Genomic DNA, 17,321 nt, shown 5'->3' with positions numbered 1-17,321 from the left:
TATTTATATTTTTGTTTTGCTTTGAATTTCATTTCACATGTCAGTAACAGCTGCACACCATGGTAAATACTTTTTATGTATTAAATGATATCGAAGGTGGAAAAGTTTCTTACAAGCAGTGTTCTCCCTTCCCTCCTCAAAACTTCAACTACCTAGCGAGACTGATGTTAGTGCTGCTGACACATGGACAGGCATCCCCAGGGGTTCCTGAGGCCAGGTTCTTGGGGTCCTGAGAGAATAACTGAGTGAGATGCAGGCGGTTAGCAGCAAGGCAGAAGGTTACTGAAAGCAAAACACAGTCTGGGAGCGCAGAGTGGGCCGAACTGCCAAATAGCTCAAGGTCCATCTTCACGGTGGATTTCATTTTCATTAGAATGTTCTAGTTCTCCTTCTTCTCTGGGTGGCTGGGGTTGATTGGCACCTTGATTGACAGCTGAATTTGACATATTTAGTTCTCTATTACCCATGCTAAGTTTCTTTTACCCCCAGAAAATTCACATGGGGGGAGGGAATGTGATGCTGATGTATGCTAACTAGCAACAAGTCAACCTTGGGTCAGTCCCTTGGGCTATTGTGCCTGCCCAAGATTGAGGACTTTCCCTTTAGAGACTTGAATTCCCCTGGGGTCCTCTAGCTTCCTCCCTTAAGCTGTAGCTTGGCCCAGTCTCCCCGCACTTCTGGCCGGTGTGGGTAGGGGCTGAGGCCCTAAGATGTGGTGGCCTTCTCCACCCCTTCCCCATGTCCTGTCTCTTACCTAACATTAGCAATTTTTGTGGAGCCTTCCAAAATGTTAGACATTAATTTTATGCATATTTCAGCACAAATAGATACACATGATATACTATCCTTTACCATTTTTATTTTTTACCTGAGAGCTTGAAACCCTCTTAGGAATATTTTTGTATGACTTAACCTCGTTGTCTTTTCACTGATACATTTTATTTCATGGTGTCATTAGGATAGGTTTGCTCACATTAATGACACATCCCGTTCTCCTCTGTAGGTGGTGGCAAGGGATGATGATCAAGGATCCAATAGCAAACTCTCATATGTTCTAGTTGGTGGTAATGAAGACAATGCTTTTACTCTCTCGTCCAGTGGAGAACTTAAAGTCACACAGAGTCTGGACCGTGAAACGAAGGAGCACTTTGTCTTGACGGTCACAGCTACAGATTCAGGTGAGTCCAATATAACTCGATTCAGTTGTGAATAATGTGTTTATGAGTGAATGAAAATATTCTCGTTCATCCTTACATTAGACATTTGTTGAAATCTACTAATGCTCGAAACACTAGCTCTACCTACATGATCAACACCACACAAGTGACTTCAGAAAATGCTCATGTCAGAGGTCAGGACCGAAACACATGAGAATTAAAGCTCTGTTTCTGTAAAGCAGAGGGAATCCTTGTTCTGGAACCCACCTGAGTACCTCTGGGTGTGACCTACTCCACCACCTGAGTGAGGAAGCACTCACAGAGCTTCACCTTGGAAAACCTGCAGACGGTTTGATGGTCTTGGGGACAGGAGAGCAGGTCTGGGGGACCTCCACTTCTTTACCCTCGAGGATCAGCTGTGCTGTAACAGCTCATTTGATGAGCTTCCTGGAGCATGGGAAAGTGTCAGCCATGGTTGGGCTCTCATTAGCTTAGCACAGCAGCGAGGTGCCTAGGAGTCATGGAAAGCAGTGCACATCAGACTTTGGCGTCTGCGGGAGGCAATGAAGTGCAGTTCATATTTTTAAAAAGCAACAGTGCTGTTCACACTGTTTGTTTTATGCATATTGTTACAAAAGTAGATTGTGGAGTACAAATTACATTTTACCATTTTTAGTTTTGATTGTATTTATAAATACAGAAAGCTACTAATTTAAAATTGAAGCAACCAAAGTGTACCCAAGAATCAATATGCCTTCAACAATGTACAATTGCTTAAATATTTGTTGAATAAGCAAATTTAAAAACACTAATTCCAGGGGATTGGTGAATTATGGAATGTTTTTCTTTAACATGTTTTATGGAAATAATGTTACAATTCAGTATTTAGTTTTAAATTGTTAATTATGTTGATGTATTTAAGAAAATACATACATGGGTATATGCATATATGCCTATTATATACATACATGGGTATATGCTTATATGCCTATTATATATAATACATATTTTATATAATAGAGATACATATGTAAGAATAGTGTAAATATGTGAACATTTTGGTAATGTGTTAAAAATTTTACAGGTTATAATGTGTTGTGTCATGGAGCTATTCATAAAATAGCAGGAGATTTTGAGATTACAGGTAACAGATTTACTACACTAAGTATTCCACGACAGTGCTCCTGATTTTTAACTGTGGTCTCATTTTCCCTCTTGATCTAGATATGTATATACATGTAAATGCCCCGTGGAAGAACACTACTTTCAGTATATTTGAAGGCAAGAATTACCATATTACATTAATGCAAATTATAAAACTCTGAAAAATGATGAGCATAATGTGGCGAGACAGCCATATGAAATTTAACCATGTTGATCTGAACGTGATTCTTCGTGTGTGTTGTCAGTATTGTGCTTTGTGATCATTAGGCATTAAGGGCAAGTGCCGCAGTCTGGCTGCAGCAAAATAACCGGGGGGTGACGAGGAACTTGTGTAGATTGATACAGCAGGAGTGGGAACCATTTATTGCAGGACAGGAGGGGTATATATACATTCCACACAGCTTATCTTAATTAACATAAACTAGATACAGCAGTCAACCAATAAGGAATCTCCACACTTAATGGCTCGCTGGCATTACTTCACAAACCACTCCCTCTGGCAAAATGCCAGGCGCCATCTTGACTTGTTTACAGACCCTAACAAGCAAGCATGCTTCTGTAAAAGTGTGGTCACTTCTGTGTTGCCCACATCAGTCAAGCATACTGAAAGTCACTGGAAAAAAGAGAGGGTGTACTGAGTAGATTGCAGAGTCTGATGTTTAGAACTAAGGTTAAAGAACTGCCGCTCTCCTCACTAATTCCAACTGAAATCATATGGATATCTCTAGGAGACACCAATACAAATAGACTTTGTGGAGGGGAGTGGCAGGGAGAAATAGAAGCAGGAATCCAGCTCCTGAAGGTGCCAGTGGCTGTAAAGCTTGCTGCACAGAGATGAGTCACAATGCTAGTCTCCCAGGTAGGGAGGAGAAACGACTGTGAGTGTCAGGGTGTGTGCATGGTAGCCTGAGATTTCCAGGGAATAGCACACTCCTGTCAGAGAATTTGCACTTCAAACTATTCTAACTCAAAAGCTGTGGCAGAGAAAGAACATAGACATGTAGACAAGAGTGCCTTTTTTAACCAAATACTCCTAAGCATTAAAAATCTTACTGTGTGACCAGAAAGCAAAGGAGGGGATACTGTGGAGGGAAGGGAATGATGATTTATATATAGAGCCATCTGTGGCGATCAGTGTGCCAGGTTTTGCAGACATTCATCCATTTCTACAGAGGATATTTTTGTTATCATCTCAATTACCCAAAGATTTCTTCTTCAAATATGTAACCCAAACTCAGAGTAGTTAAATAATTTGTTCAGAGTTTCATAGCTAATAAATAACAGAGTAGATTCAGATCCCAGCACATCATAGTTCAAGCTGTGATGGAGGTTTCATCATGCAGGTTGTTCTAGCCAGGTTTTTGTTTGTTTTTGACACTGTGACCAAAGGATCTGACAAGAATAATGTAGAAGAGGATTTTATTTGGGCTCTTGGTTTCAGAGATCTCAGTTCCTGGACAGTCAACTCCATAGCTCTGGGCCCAAGATAAGGCAGAACATCACGGCAAAGAACGTAAAGGAGGAAAGCTACTCAAGGTATCAGGAAGCAGAGAGATCTATACTCACCAGGAGCAAAATGTGAACCCCAAAGGCACATCTCCAGTGACCTACTCCAGCCACACACTACCTGTCAACTGTCACCACCCAGTTGATCCCTATCAGTGGGTTAATTCACTGATTACATCACCTCTCATAACCTAATCATTTTATCTTTGAAAATTCTTGCACTGCCTCACACGTGGGCTTTTGGGGGGACACCTCATATCTAAACCATAATATTTTACCCCTCCACAAAAGCTCATGCCCGTTTCACAATGAAAAAATACACTGAGTCCATTTCTAAGAGTTCTTATAACAGTTCCAACGTTGCCTAAAAGTCCAAGGCCCAAATCTTCTATGAGAAGACTATATAAGACTGAGAGGAAAGATCAGACAAGGTTGCATCCAACATGTGATGGCACCGAGTAAGCATTTTCATTCCAAAAGGGAGAAATAGGGCATAGAAAGAGGGCTGAGGACCAAAGGTACACCAAAGCCAGGTGGGCCAACGCGTCCTGTAGCTTCATATCTAGGATATGTGGCACGTGGCTGTGTGATATTCTCCCCACAGGGCCTGTGTAGGTCCACCCCTATGGTCTTTCTGGTGCTGCCCATATGGCCTCTCTCCTACCTTGTTTCCGCTTGATTCCTGCACTTTCCTTACCAGATGTTCCATGTTACTGGCATCTCTTAATATTGGGGGTTTCCACTCCAGCTTCAGTTTCTTCTCCAATTTTCTTGCATCAGCCTTTCAGGGAAAGCCTGCAGAGACTCTGTTTTTTTTGTTTTGTTTTGTTTTGTTTTGTTTTGTTTTTACATTGAATCTGGTCTTCCAGGACTTCCTTTGAAATCTTGGTGGAACCCTTAATGACCCACTACTCCAGCATCCTGCATCCCTGCTGAACCAGAACTCTGCTGTTGCCACCAGGGTCTGCCACCACATTCCCAGTCGCCATACCTCCTGAGGCCATGGCTGTAGCAAGCTCTCAGTGCCTGGCCAGCTAGACCTGGAGAAACAACTTCCTAGGCCCCCCTGTGCAAGCATGGTGGGTGCCCCCATGCTCTCTGCTCAAAAGGTTTCTACTTTTACACCCTTCAGCTGGATATGGGTGTGGTCTTTCCAATTTCTGAGATGTCCTCAAGTCATCTTTCCTATTATTTCAGGGTAAAGTATTCAGTATTTCTTTAGTAATTGTGACCTCTTTAACAACCAGAACTTCCTTAGCCACAGTTTTTCTTGTACTTTTCTGGACAAACTGCCAAGTTTTTCGAATCTTTATATGCTGCATTTTGCTCCTGATTTTCATAGTAAACTTGGCTAAAAACATCCAGCAATATTCGTGCCATATCCTGAAGGCTGTGCTGCCTTGAAATTTTCACATAAATTTGTCCAACACTTGTAAATTCCAACTCACAGAAAGTCTGAAGACAAGGACAAAATTTAGAACGACTTCTTTGGCCGAATGTAACATGAATGGCCTAGGCGCTAATAGCCCGTAGGGCCCTCCTCCTCGGAAACCTCACTAGCCCAGTTTCTACCGACCACACTTCTAGTGGCATTCTAATCTTTTAGCCTCCACCAGAATCATCCATGAAGCTCACTTACAACATTTTAAAGCATTCCCAGTTTGCATCTCTAAAGTTTGTAAAAGTTCTGCCCCTGAAAACCAGCTCCAAAGTCTTCTGAACCACACGGTCAGATTAGTCACAGCAGTGACTCCACTTCTCTGTATCAATTTCTGTTTTAGTTAGCTTTTTCGTCACTGTGACCAAAAGACCTGACAAGAACTTTTTTTGAGGTGGAAGAGTTTATTTTGACTTAGGGTTTCAGATGTTCAGCTGAAAGATGGCCACTCCATAGCTCTGGGCCCCAGGTGAGGCAGAACGTGGGGTGGAAAGGTTAACAGAGGAAAGGTACTGGAGACGTGGCAATCAGGAAGCAGAGAGAGCTTTGGTTACCAGGGACAAAACAGAAACCCGAAAGGTACAAGACCAGCGACCTAACTCCTCCAGCCATACCCAGCCTGCTACAGCTACCACCCAGTTAATCAATATCAGTGGATTAATCCTCTCTTAGATTATAGCTTTCATATTCTAGTCATTTTATCTTAGATCATTCTTGCCTTATCTAACTTATGAGCTTTTGAGGAAAACCTCATATTTAAATCACAGCATAGGTCAAGGAGAATTTGGAAAAAAATTCACTTTAGCAGTTCTCTTATTTGCAAAGCAATCCCCATAATAATGCAAAAATAGAAATCTGAATTTGAACTGATCTTATTTAAATTCTGGTTCTGTCATTCATTTCTTTGTGATTCTGGTGAATTACAACATTTTTCTCAACTTCATACTTTCCTCTGTAAAATGGAGTAGTAGCAACTAGGAAGTATTTATTATAAATTTAATTGGTATAACATGTTAAACTGCTAAACCTCATTTCTTTCCCATAAGTATGTAAAATGATTTTAACAATAGTGGTTTTCCACCAACTTTTGATGTTCATAATCTTAGAAGTATTTGCCATACTCCTTACTACATAAATATTGTCTTTCAAAATCTATGGATCAAATTTCTAAAATCTTATTTAAAAAATAATTACCATTCATATAAAACCTCACTTAATCAATATATAGATTGAAACATTCTTTTGCGTATCAGGCATTTCTTATTAAACTTCTAAAGAATACATGCACAGTAAGTGTTTAACCACTCCAAAAGACCACAAATTTTAAAAAGTGTAGTCCAGCCAAATTATGGTTGAGCAGGCTTAGTGGGCTTGGCCAGAAAGTTTAACAAACACTCGTAGTATTTCTTCATCAGAATAATAACACAAAAGGGACGTTTGGCTAGGGGGAAAAAGAAAGAAAGAAGACTTGAGATGAAGAGAGCTAAAAATATTTCCTCTTGACACGCATGAGTCAGCCTGCAGGGGAGCTTTCTCAGAAGATGGTTGCGTGCGGCGTTGGTCCACACGTGCAGACTGCGCAGGAACGGGTCCTGGTGCCCTGGATCCAGACTGAAAATTCCTCATGCCGTCACCTGACCCTGAGGGACCTCAGGGAGGCAGACTGCTTAGTGAAAGAAGGAATAGTAGAAGTCTAACTCGTGTCTGCGAAGGACTCAGGCGGTTAAATGTGAGACCTACTATGTGCAAAGCCTGCCATCAAGGAGAAAGGGGGACTGATAAAGGGGGAGTGTTGAGTGCAGGAGAGAAAGCTCCCAAAGATCCAAGTATGAGGAAGTGTTCCTTGGGGACTTGAAGGGTGTAAAGAGCGGCTGGGAGCCTGAGGAATGTCAGCAGGGCACCGCGGCCTTAGGGCACAACCCTTTCTCAGTACTGGAAATGGAAGAATAAGTAGAACCTTGTCCCGAAGCCCAGCTGTCCAAGAGAGCTTTCTTTTGAGTTGCTCTGAAATGCCCTGGTGTTCCTGGGACCACTGGGGGATGTGCTCATTCCGGAGGAGCCTGAGGATCCCTCGTGGGTAAATGCAGACAGAAACCAGACACTCTGAGGAACATTAGGTCAGATGAACTTAACGTCACTGAGACTCTTATGTGACCCCATCCCTATGTTCTGTTAGCTCCTTTGTCCTTTCGATATCATGATTAGCCACAGTTTCAGGAAAATGTGAAAGTTTTAGACATCAGATTTCAGAATCTGCAGTTCAGTCCTATTTCCAGGAATGCACTCTCTGACACAGGACTTAAGATACGTATTCACCGCTGTGATTTAGCAGTCCGACTGGAGGATGACATGAGAAAACCCTGGCAGTCTTCAGACCCGGATACCATGTTATGCTCAATTTTGTAGTGTTCCTAGGATCAGGAAAATGTCAAAGTGCTCTGAAGAAAAAGAGTTGGACAGTTTTATTCTTTATCTCACAAATCACTTTCCCTTTGCTCTTATCTGGTGGCAGCAGAGAGATAGGTCATCGCCAATGGGGGTAGGAATTGGGCGGCAGCTTTTTAATCTTGCAAACTTCTAAATCTTTGAGTTTTTTTTTTTGAAGAAAACATTAGCATTCCAGCTGTCATTGTGTTTTTATTTACTGACTACATGTCCATAGAGCAGCACATCTGGAATCTCTCCACTCCTGTCTACTGCTCAAAATAAGCTACAGTCACCATCACGTGTATGAGACTGGATGGTTACATTACTAAAAACAGAACAGAGCAAAAAGGCTTTAGCTCATCACCGCCCCCCCCCCATAGGATTAAATTGCTAAACAGACTGCAACTCAATTAAAGATGGTATTTTAACTGTAATTAAAAGCACAGATATGCTGCCTTCACTATGCATTATTTATTGTACTGGACCGAATGGAAATCCTGGGGCCACAGGCTCTGCCTGCACAGGACCTTCCAAAAGAGGTGCTTCCTTAAAGCAGTTAATGTCCTTCCACGCTCTCCTCACAAGAGTTGGCCCTACTGTTTTATCAAGTGTGCAATAAACAGAATATCTCAAGTGTAGTTATTAGCAGGGAATGATCAGAAACCAGAATGGTATAATTCAAAAAATTAATGCAGAATGTTAATTGGCAAATTGGAAATATATCCTAGAGGCAATTACACAGGATATACTTTCAATTTGTCAATTAAAATTCTGCATTAATTTTTTGAAGTATACCATTCTGAGCATCCAATACCATGACAGCTGTGTTCTATGGACAGGTTACCTGTGAATGGCTTCAGATTTATATCTATAAAAAAATACTAATTCCTACAAAAATTCAAAGTAGGTAAGAAAATGGCTTATTTTAGCTATTAATTGGGCCCCTGTTTGCTAGATAAGTCTCAAGCTAAACAGGACTAAAGTAAAACTGGGTGATCTCCTTCCTCCACAGACTGCTCTCTGTTCCCCATTTCACAACAGGGAAGGTAACCCTACTGTACACCCTACTATGCTTTATTCCTCCTTCAACAAATCTACTTATGAGTGGACTTTGCCTCAGAATATCTGCAGTGCCTGGAATTTATCTGCTTTCCTTCATCTCCATGATTTCCACCTCGGTCCAGCCAGGGCCACTTCCAGAGCTTTCCAACCCTCTGTGTGTTCTCCCGCATGCCGCACCCAACAGCAGGCATCTCATGAACTTTTAAAACTATAAATTTGATCATCATACCCCATGGCTGGCTTAAAGCCCCTCCACTGGCTTCCAAGAATGATACACTGCTGACCCCTGACCATGTGCAGCGCGAGGGGTCACTCCTCACCCACCTGAACTCTTCCATCTCCTGTTGCTGCTTTGGTCCAGAGCTGGGGGCACTGGTGCCTGCTCACCCTGCACTCCTCTTTTCTGTGTTTGGTGCCATCATGCTGCTAGTTTGAACTTGGTCACCATGGAAATATTGACACCTCTGTATTTCAGACCTGGGCGCTGGCATCTTGAGAGCCGTTGCTGAAAAGTGGCCACGCATGGCCAATGGCCCCCTTTTCCTGCCTGTGGCCACCTGGAGTGTTCTGCTCCGCTGTCAGCAGTTGTGTTCTATTATGGTGGAACTGGGGGAGATCTCAAATCTTGCTTTTATCTAAAGTGTTGGTTTCTTTGAGAGGACTTCCTGAGTCTTCACTCGGCCCCTTTCCTTCTTCTCTATCACCTTGCCCTGTGAGCTCTTAACACTGGCTGCTGTCTAAAACCTTCTGCATACATGTGGTCCAGCTCATGAGTGGCATCCTGTGTTGACCTCACCCACCCTGATCATCCTTCCAGAACTTCTGCTTCCTCAGCGTTATTGAGAACCATTCCCACAACAGGGTCTGTGGCAAAAGGGGGACTTAATACATGCTGCTGAATGAATGAGTAATTTAAATGAATGAGAAAGATCATAATCTGTTATCCATTAATCACCCCACCTGTTGTTTTAATGGGCAACCGTTGTTCTTATTTACATAACACACTTGTATTTCTCTTATTGTTCCATATTTTCCACTTGCAGGTTTTGTAAAGGACAAAGGAAAAAATACAAAAATCTTTTTAAACTCATGGCTGGAATTCCAGAAGTTTTTGCTAAACCGGTTGTGGTCATTCAAACTGACCTCTGCCTAAAGCAGTGCAAATGCTTGAGGCTCCGTGGTGTTTCCTGCAATGTGATGAATTGTGGTCACATGCTAGGACCCACTGAAGCATTTTATGGCTTTAATTCAGTTCCAAGTGCTTAGAACACTGCCTGAGCCGTATTCTCATGACTCTCCCCCAACCCTCTGGCTCCTGCTCAACTCTGTTATCTAGACAGGTCTTGTTGCTACTCTGTGCTTAGTAGCTGCTTACTTTTTCTTAGTAAGATATGCTAATTCAAAATCTGCATAAGCAAAACTCTTCATGGTTTTGAAAAGTTTTACTACTTGGCAATTTTTTTCCATCTGGGTTTCCCAAAGCAAAGCAAGATTCACACCTTCCCAGTCTCTCAAATACCCCAGCACCTTTTCAGCATTTCTGCTCTTATCCTCCATGGGACGGTCGGTTTCATGCTCCTCAAATATCGGGGCCTGTCCTTCTTCACATCAACAACAGGAGAAGTTTGCTTGTGTTGAATTTTGTTGTGAAAATTTGGGGGCTTGGATAAGCTATCCTAATATATACACATACATCTATGCAAGTAAAATTGTCTAGGTCTCTGGGATTTATTTTAACTTAAGACAATCTTTTGTTCTCTCTGGCAAACCAAAGCCTGTGAACCATGAAGAGCTGCACCTACTATTTCGAGGAACGGAGTTCATGTGTGAGATGGCAGCAGAACAAGGTGGTACAGCAGTTGGGATGTTACAGTTGTAATTCATGGTGTAGTGTGGAGGTATTTATGAAGAGAACTATGTACAAAAAAAAAAAATTCTAAGTTAGAGAAATTTCATTTAAAATGATAATTTTTTTGGCCAGAAGCCTTCCCGGAGATGAGCCAGACTACTGGCTTCATTTTCCGGACAAGGGAATGGCAGCCTGGGTAAGGAGAGTTTGCCACAGCTTTCAGTCCCAGGTGGGGGCAGAGGAGTGCCAAGACTTCTGCATTTCAGCCCAGTTCTTGCTCACGTGGACATTGTTTATTGCACACTTTAGGGAAATCAAGATACTCCTTGAAATATCCTACTGACTCTCAGCTCAACATCAAGTTCGAAAAATGTAATTCAAAAACCTGTTTCTTTTCATAACCTATTCATTACACTTTAATGAGTAAAATATTCAATGCTTATTTTCCTTTTCCTAAAGAAATAAGATTTTCAAAACATTCTTAAGTGAAGCCAAATCAGGAATCAGTGATTTCAATAACGATCTTTTGAAAGTAGCTTTTGGGCATGGTTCAAATGAAATGATTAAGTAGGAGAAGATACAGAGAACTTATTAGTCTTTTCAGGTAGAGGATGATGAGATTGCTAATCATCACTGCCAGTTATCATTTTGTGTTTATTGCAGTCAGATTGTGATGCTAACTTAATATACCTTGTAAGTATGTTCTAATTATAGCCAACAACACCATTCTGTTTTGTGGGGTTTATTAGTATATAACAAGCGTGCCGATGCGGATTTGTCAGGAAGTGTTTAGGGAGCAGCATCTTCAGGCATCCCAGTCGCTGGTGAGAAGAGAAGTTCTTTTGTGCTAGAGCTTGGATTATAGTCAGATAGACAGACAACCAACAAAACATAATGCATACGTCGTGAAAGGCAATGAGTTAAATGAAGCCCGTGAGGAGTCTGAGAGAGGGAACTGGAGTCAGGAGGGTGAGAGGTGGGCATTCCTAAGTGGTGTGGTGTGGACCTGAGTCCTTGCAGTGGGGATGAGTTTGTTTTATCTAAGAGCCAGCTGGACTCTGGGTGGACTGGAACAAGGAGGAAAGGAGCCCGGGCAGCCCAGGGGAGCAGGGCGCATCACCTGTGTGACCTCTGAGGCCCAGGTGAAGCCTCACCAGGGCTCTGGACAGGGGAGTGCTGGGGTGTGAGCATAACTGGTTCTGGGGAGAAGAGAGTCAGGAGCAGTGGGCGAGAAGAAAGGAGAGATGGTGGCCAAGAGCCCCTTACACTAGTCCCTGAGGGTGGTGTCTGAACTCAGCTGAGTGTGGTGTGGAAGAGTCTCCCTTTCCCTGTGCTCCTTTGGGGTCAGTGGTGGGACCCTGTAAATCAGCAAGGCCAAAGAGAGATCAGCAAGTGAAACCGGAAGAGTCTTTAACAGGAGTTCCAAGTGACACTGAGACTGCAAAAGGGGAGGGAGACCAGGAGAAAGTCGCCTGCAGGTGTCTGTACCAGATCTGGAGAGGGGACAAACTGAGGGAACTGGGGGAGCAGCCAGCCACTGTGTCTTCAGGGGGAAGGGGGAGGACACCCACTTCTAGGACCTGCTTCAGGGGAGGAGAGGACGGGTGGATCCTTTCTGCACCCACCATTCCCAGCTCCTTCACATTCAGACTTTAATAGGCCCAGATGTCGCCCCTCAGGGTGGTGTGTTGTGAATTCCAGCAGGTGTCAAGAACTTGTTATCCAGTTAACAAGTTGAGCCAACAGGACTCAAGGATGGAATTGGAGGTGTAGGAATCAAGGAAGCCAGAGAAGCCACACAGGAATCCTAAACAAGTGGCCTGGGCAATTTGTAGATGAAGACAGTCGAGATTTTAGGGCAATTGTCAAGAATTGTTTTTTGACATGTTATCTTTAAGATACAATGACCTCGTCACTGGAAATGTCACGTGGAAAGTTAGATAAAACTTCTGAAGGAAGACAGTCAGGGAGAGATGCATCTTGGGAAGGCAGAGACATTAGGATGCTGCCGTTCTGTCCCACTGAATTCCCCTGCACACCAGGAGCTGTGCTGTATTATCTCCTTTAATCTAAACAGCCCAGGTAGACACTTCTTCCAGTTTTATGGACTAAAAATTTAAAAAAAGAAACAAAACCCCATCAATAAAAATTAAGCTACAGGACTTATGTTTCACGCTCGCTGTTTATCAGCGAGCACAGGATTTGAAACACCAGGGAGCACCTTGCTAGTTACTCACTATCTCCCCCTCTTCACTGGTCTGCCATATTCTTTTCTATATAGACCATGTCTGTAATAGTTTCTCTTTGTTGGATGGATTTCTTTCCTATTAAAAGGAGTGCAGAGTACAACAGCAACAACAAAAACAAAATCAAACTTGTGGTTATCTATCATTAAAATAATTTATAAACTTCATAAAGTAGGATTTTTCATAAATCAGAAACCACAGGATTACTCTCTTGATCAAGCCAAGAAATGTGCACCCACGGGGTTTTATAAAGCACAGTGTGCAAAGCAAATGTTAGATAAGATACTGGATTATGGAACATGCATCACAGAGAACGCAGTCATCTGCGGGGAGGGTGTTTGCATTTCATATGAGGTAGGAGATTAATCTGTGCATAAATTATATCCATCATATATTAGACTATTCAGAGTCTAATATGCTAAAGAGACATAGAGAGATTCTGGCTATAGATTTAGCCAAAAAGTTCCATTATGAAGTGTCTGTGTGTTAACATAATTAACCTGTCTGTGGGGAAAAGTTGAGTTATTAGCATTTCTAATTAAGGGTATTCATCACCCCATGAAAAAGGGAATAAGCCGCCTTCCTGTGCTGATTGATTGGAAATTAGCTTTTGATGGAGAAGAACCAAGATGTTTTTGCAAAAGTGCATGTCAACAGCTAAGAGGACAAGCCACCCTGCTGTACTTTCTTAGGGAGGACATGGTGACATTTTCAATCAATACTGTCTGTCACATTGTTTAGCTGATGGGAGTCATTGCAGTACAGATGGCTCTGCGATCAGAGGAGAGGTTAGAATTGTGTTATGACATTTTACATCTGAAGAGTTATTTTCTAAATGTTCCAGAAAGAATGTATTTTGTTAGAACTGTTTTCATGAGAAGTTTGCCTTGTGTATTAGGACAAGCATTTTTAATAATGAAAATTGCCTGAAAATGTTTATGGAAGTCACAGTGATTCCATAAGTCAAATGATACTGGAGTTCTTCTCAACCACAGAAACTTTTTGCATTCCACTTACTGTGTGCCTGAGTCGAAAGCAGCTATGGTGACTTCTGTGGAAGTTTTTATCTCAAGAGTTTTGTTTTCATGGTTGATAATTGGTGGTTGTTTTACTTCCTCTGATTTCTATCAAGGCTTTGTCTCATGTCTCTTAGTGACATAAATATAATGAATCATTTATTAAATAAGTTTCTTTAAATCAATTAGTCTTTTAGTAGTGATAAATCTTTCTATATATAACTTCATTTTCATAAGATGGAAAATACAAATGATAAGTTCCAAACTTTTGTTGAATAAGAGCTAGAATTGCCATAGAATTAAGCCGATAAAATGTCAGTCTATCACTCATTCATTTCATATAAGCTGTAAATCTGAGTATACGAAGAAAATAAACTGATATGCCAATATACTATTTCCAATATCAAAGAAAAATTTCATACTACTGAAAAGATAAACATCAAGTATAATAGAAAATGACCTGATTTCATTATAAAGAAATTTCTTTCTTTTTGAAAGTTCTTTAGTTTTATCTGGTCAAAATTTAAACATTTTGAAGCCGATTTTTATAGTTATTTCATGAAATCGATAATTTTCTATTGTTCTAAGGAGTCAGGAGCTAGGTTGATTTCAGAGTTTGAGTTCAGTGTTTTTGTATCCATGTTGATTTATATGTTTTAATGTTCTCTGAATAGTGGTTTATCAATGTGAATGTTGTAAGGATAAAATAATTAATATTTGTTTTATTTTATAATCTAAAAGTATTCTTGTAAAATAGCCATGCCAGAAAATTTAGTATTTAGCCATTTTTTATGCAGAGATCCATGATGTAAAGTGCATTGTGCAATATTTCACTGTAATTTTCATAACACAATTAAATCATTTCTTTTAGTTTTCTTGTCTCTATACAGTATGCAGATTACATGGAGGAAATATGCTGCTTTTAATAAGATCCTGAAGATTTAAAGAAAAATATTAAGTGATACTTAAGGGTGTGTGTGTGTATAAAATTGTAATTATAGATTATACATAACTTACTTAGACATAATCATAGCACTAATAAGAAAGTAATATATTATTTGATAAAATAAATTTAAAAATAGGGAGCTATTGGTAACATTGACAATGCTATACATATTTATTTTATGTATTTCCTGGATTCTCATTTAAATCTAACCATGTAACCTTCAAGGTTAACACAGAAGGTCTTCACTTCAGTACATTTTCAGTGCATACTTTACTTACTGTGAGAAAAAAACGTGTTTATTTCATGGTAAAATAGAAGCTCACACCTGACTGTAATCAACATACGAGATCGAGGCGTCCATGTACCCAGTGGTTAATGTCACGAGTGAAATCAGCTTTACTCAAGGAAATGGATTTCAGTTAAGCAAAAATTCTGTTTCTGTTTCAATAGCTTTTCATGTTTCAGAAAAGCATGTTTTATTTATAGGGGATAATACAAAAATACGACCTGCATGGAGTTTAACCTTTGAACAGTTGTTTGGACTTGTCTCTTACACTTAGCAGGCATGTGTTTGGTGATGGAGCATTCACCTACAACTTCTTCTTTTTCCGATGTTATTTTAAATTTCCTTGAAGTTCATTTTGATGTATTTGAGCCTATTAAGCCACCAGTGGTAAAGGCAGGACTAGTTTAATCACCTCCCACATTCAAATGCATAAAATCTGACCCACACAATGCCTAGGATTACCTGTGGCATAATGAACAATGGGAAGAGTACCCTGCAGCTAGTCTGTGTGTGTGTGTGCATATGTGTGTGTGTGTGTGTGTTTGTGAGAGAGAGAGAGAGAGAGAGAGAGAATGTGTGCGCAAGCACAAGTGATTGTTTTTTGCACCATTTATAGTTTCATTCATGTGGCATTTTAAACCAGTATTTTCACATCTGTGTACTTTACATACCCATAGAGTATATAAAATACATATATGCATTTGATGTCTATAATGTAAAAAAGATCCTTATACATTTACCCATGTTTATTTTATATCTATACATATATACACTTGTAAACACATGTATCTACTATATAATACATATATTTTTATAAATTGAAAATTGAAATTCCTTCTGTCTTCTATGAATTGTAACTGGACTTTTGAATCATAATTGCATTTCTGACTTCTAATGTGAATGTCCGTGGCACCCTTCAAATCTCTGTAATTACAAATTTCTGAGACCTTGACCTTGTGTTCATTTGTGCCTTCCATTCCTCTTATTGGTGCACTATCCTCCATCAGGGGTTTAGTGGTACATCCTCTCTCTCCTTTCTGGTTGCATCTGATTTCCATAAATGATAGAACTGAACAATCTTGCCTCTTACACCGCTGCCTACATAATTCATCATTTCAGATCCACTCATGTGCACACGGCCCCTCCTGCTCTGAATCTCAGGGGATTCAGGATTAATCAGTACCTTCTGTTTATGAGTATGCTAGCTCCAAAATTCTGACCTTTATCACCAGTCTTGTTCTCTGACCCCAGTCCTAGGCTAAGGCCTGCATTCTCAAATTGAGTATTTCTAGAGGTGTTCAATTCTTTGAACTTGCAGTGATGTGGTCACTAGACCAGATCCGTGTGTATAAAACTAAAGAAGTTAATACAGACCAACTACATGCCCTAATGGTATTTATTATAGGATTTTATAAAGATCCTTTAAACAGAATTATTCCTGTTTTTGCCTAGTTTACAGATTAATAAAAGATATGACAGAAATATATTGATAATAATGTTAATAATGTAGATTCCAAGATCTGCAATAGAGTGGCATAGTTTTTCTGAGCTTAAAAGCTTAGAAAAGAATGCTTTAAGAATTCAAAATTGGTTCTTTTTTTAACATTATAGCTGAATATTTTTAAAAATAGTTAATTCTTTTTAAAAAATTAAACAGTGATACCTGTTTCATAGAATCTGTATATTAAATGTTGTATTACATTCATGAAATACTCATTCACTGATCTGGTATCAAATGAGAATGCGATTATATATACACACACATATATTTCAATTTATATATAAATTGGTTTAGAGACAGTAATTGGTTTCAACTTTTGACATATTGAAGGTGAGCATCCTGGTAACTAACAAGAAGAGACAAGCCCTAGGCAGGCAGGTGAACCAGAGGAGCCAGCAGAAAGACTGAAGATGAATGAATAGAAAATAGAACTGTCATGGGGCAGTTCTGTATTAACTTATAGAAAATAGAACTGTCATGGGGCAGTTCCCATGGGATGCACCCGGGAAAATTCTGGGAAACAGAAACATGAGCACCCTGGATGATTTCTTCACAAAGTTAAAAGGAAGAATTAAAAAAGAAGAAAAGCAAACAAACTGAAAATCAAGGGCAATGACATGGCTTCATCATTCACCAGCACAAACAAGGAGATCCCACAGTCTTTGGTGGCCCAGGACTGGGGAATTGTATCCCTCATCTGGCAAGAAGAGTAGGAAAGATACT

At 40.4% G+C, this 17,321-nt stretch overlaps 1 protein-coding gene across 1 annotated transcript in view; it reads left to right on the top strand.

The window, feature by feature from the left end:
* Positions 1-17,321, top strand: part of Fat4 (FAT atypical cadherin 4) — a 152,936-nt gene that overhangs the window by 86,481 nt on the left and 49,134 nt on the right. The window contains exon 6 of the mRNA XM_076864321.2: positions 1,004-1,178. Within this exon, the coding sequence (XP_076720436.2) occupies positions 1,004-1,178 (175 nt within the window). The remainder of the gene's footprint in view (positions 1-1,003; positions 1,179-17,321) is intronic.

Source organism: Callospermophilus lateralis, chromosome 8 (genome assembly GCF_048772815.1).
Source record: "Callospermophilus lateralis isolate mCalLat2 chromosome 8, mCalLat2.hap1, whole genome shotgun sequence".
Classification (NCBI taxonomy): domain Eukaryota; kingdom Metazoa; phylum Chordata; class Mammalia; order Rodentia; family Sciuridae; genus Callospermophilus; species Callospermophilus lateralis.
Note: the sequence above shows the minus strand (reverse complement) of the source record. Positions and strands in the feature narration are given on the sequence as shown.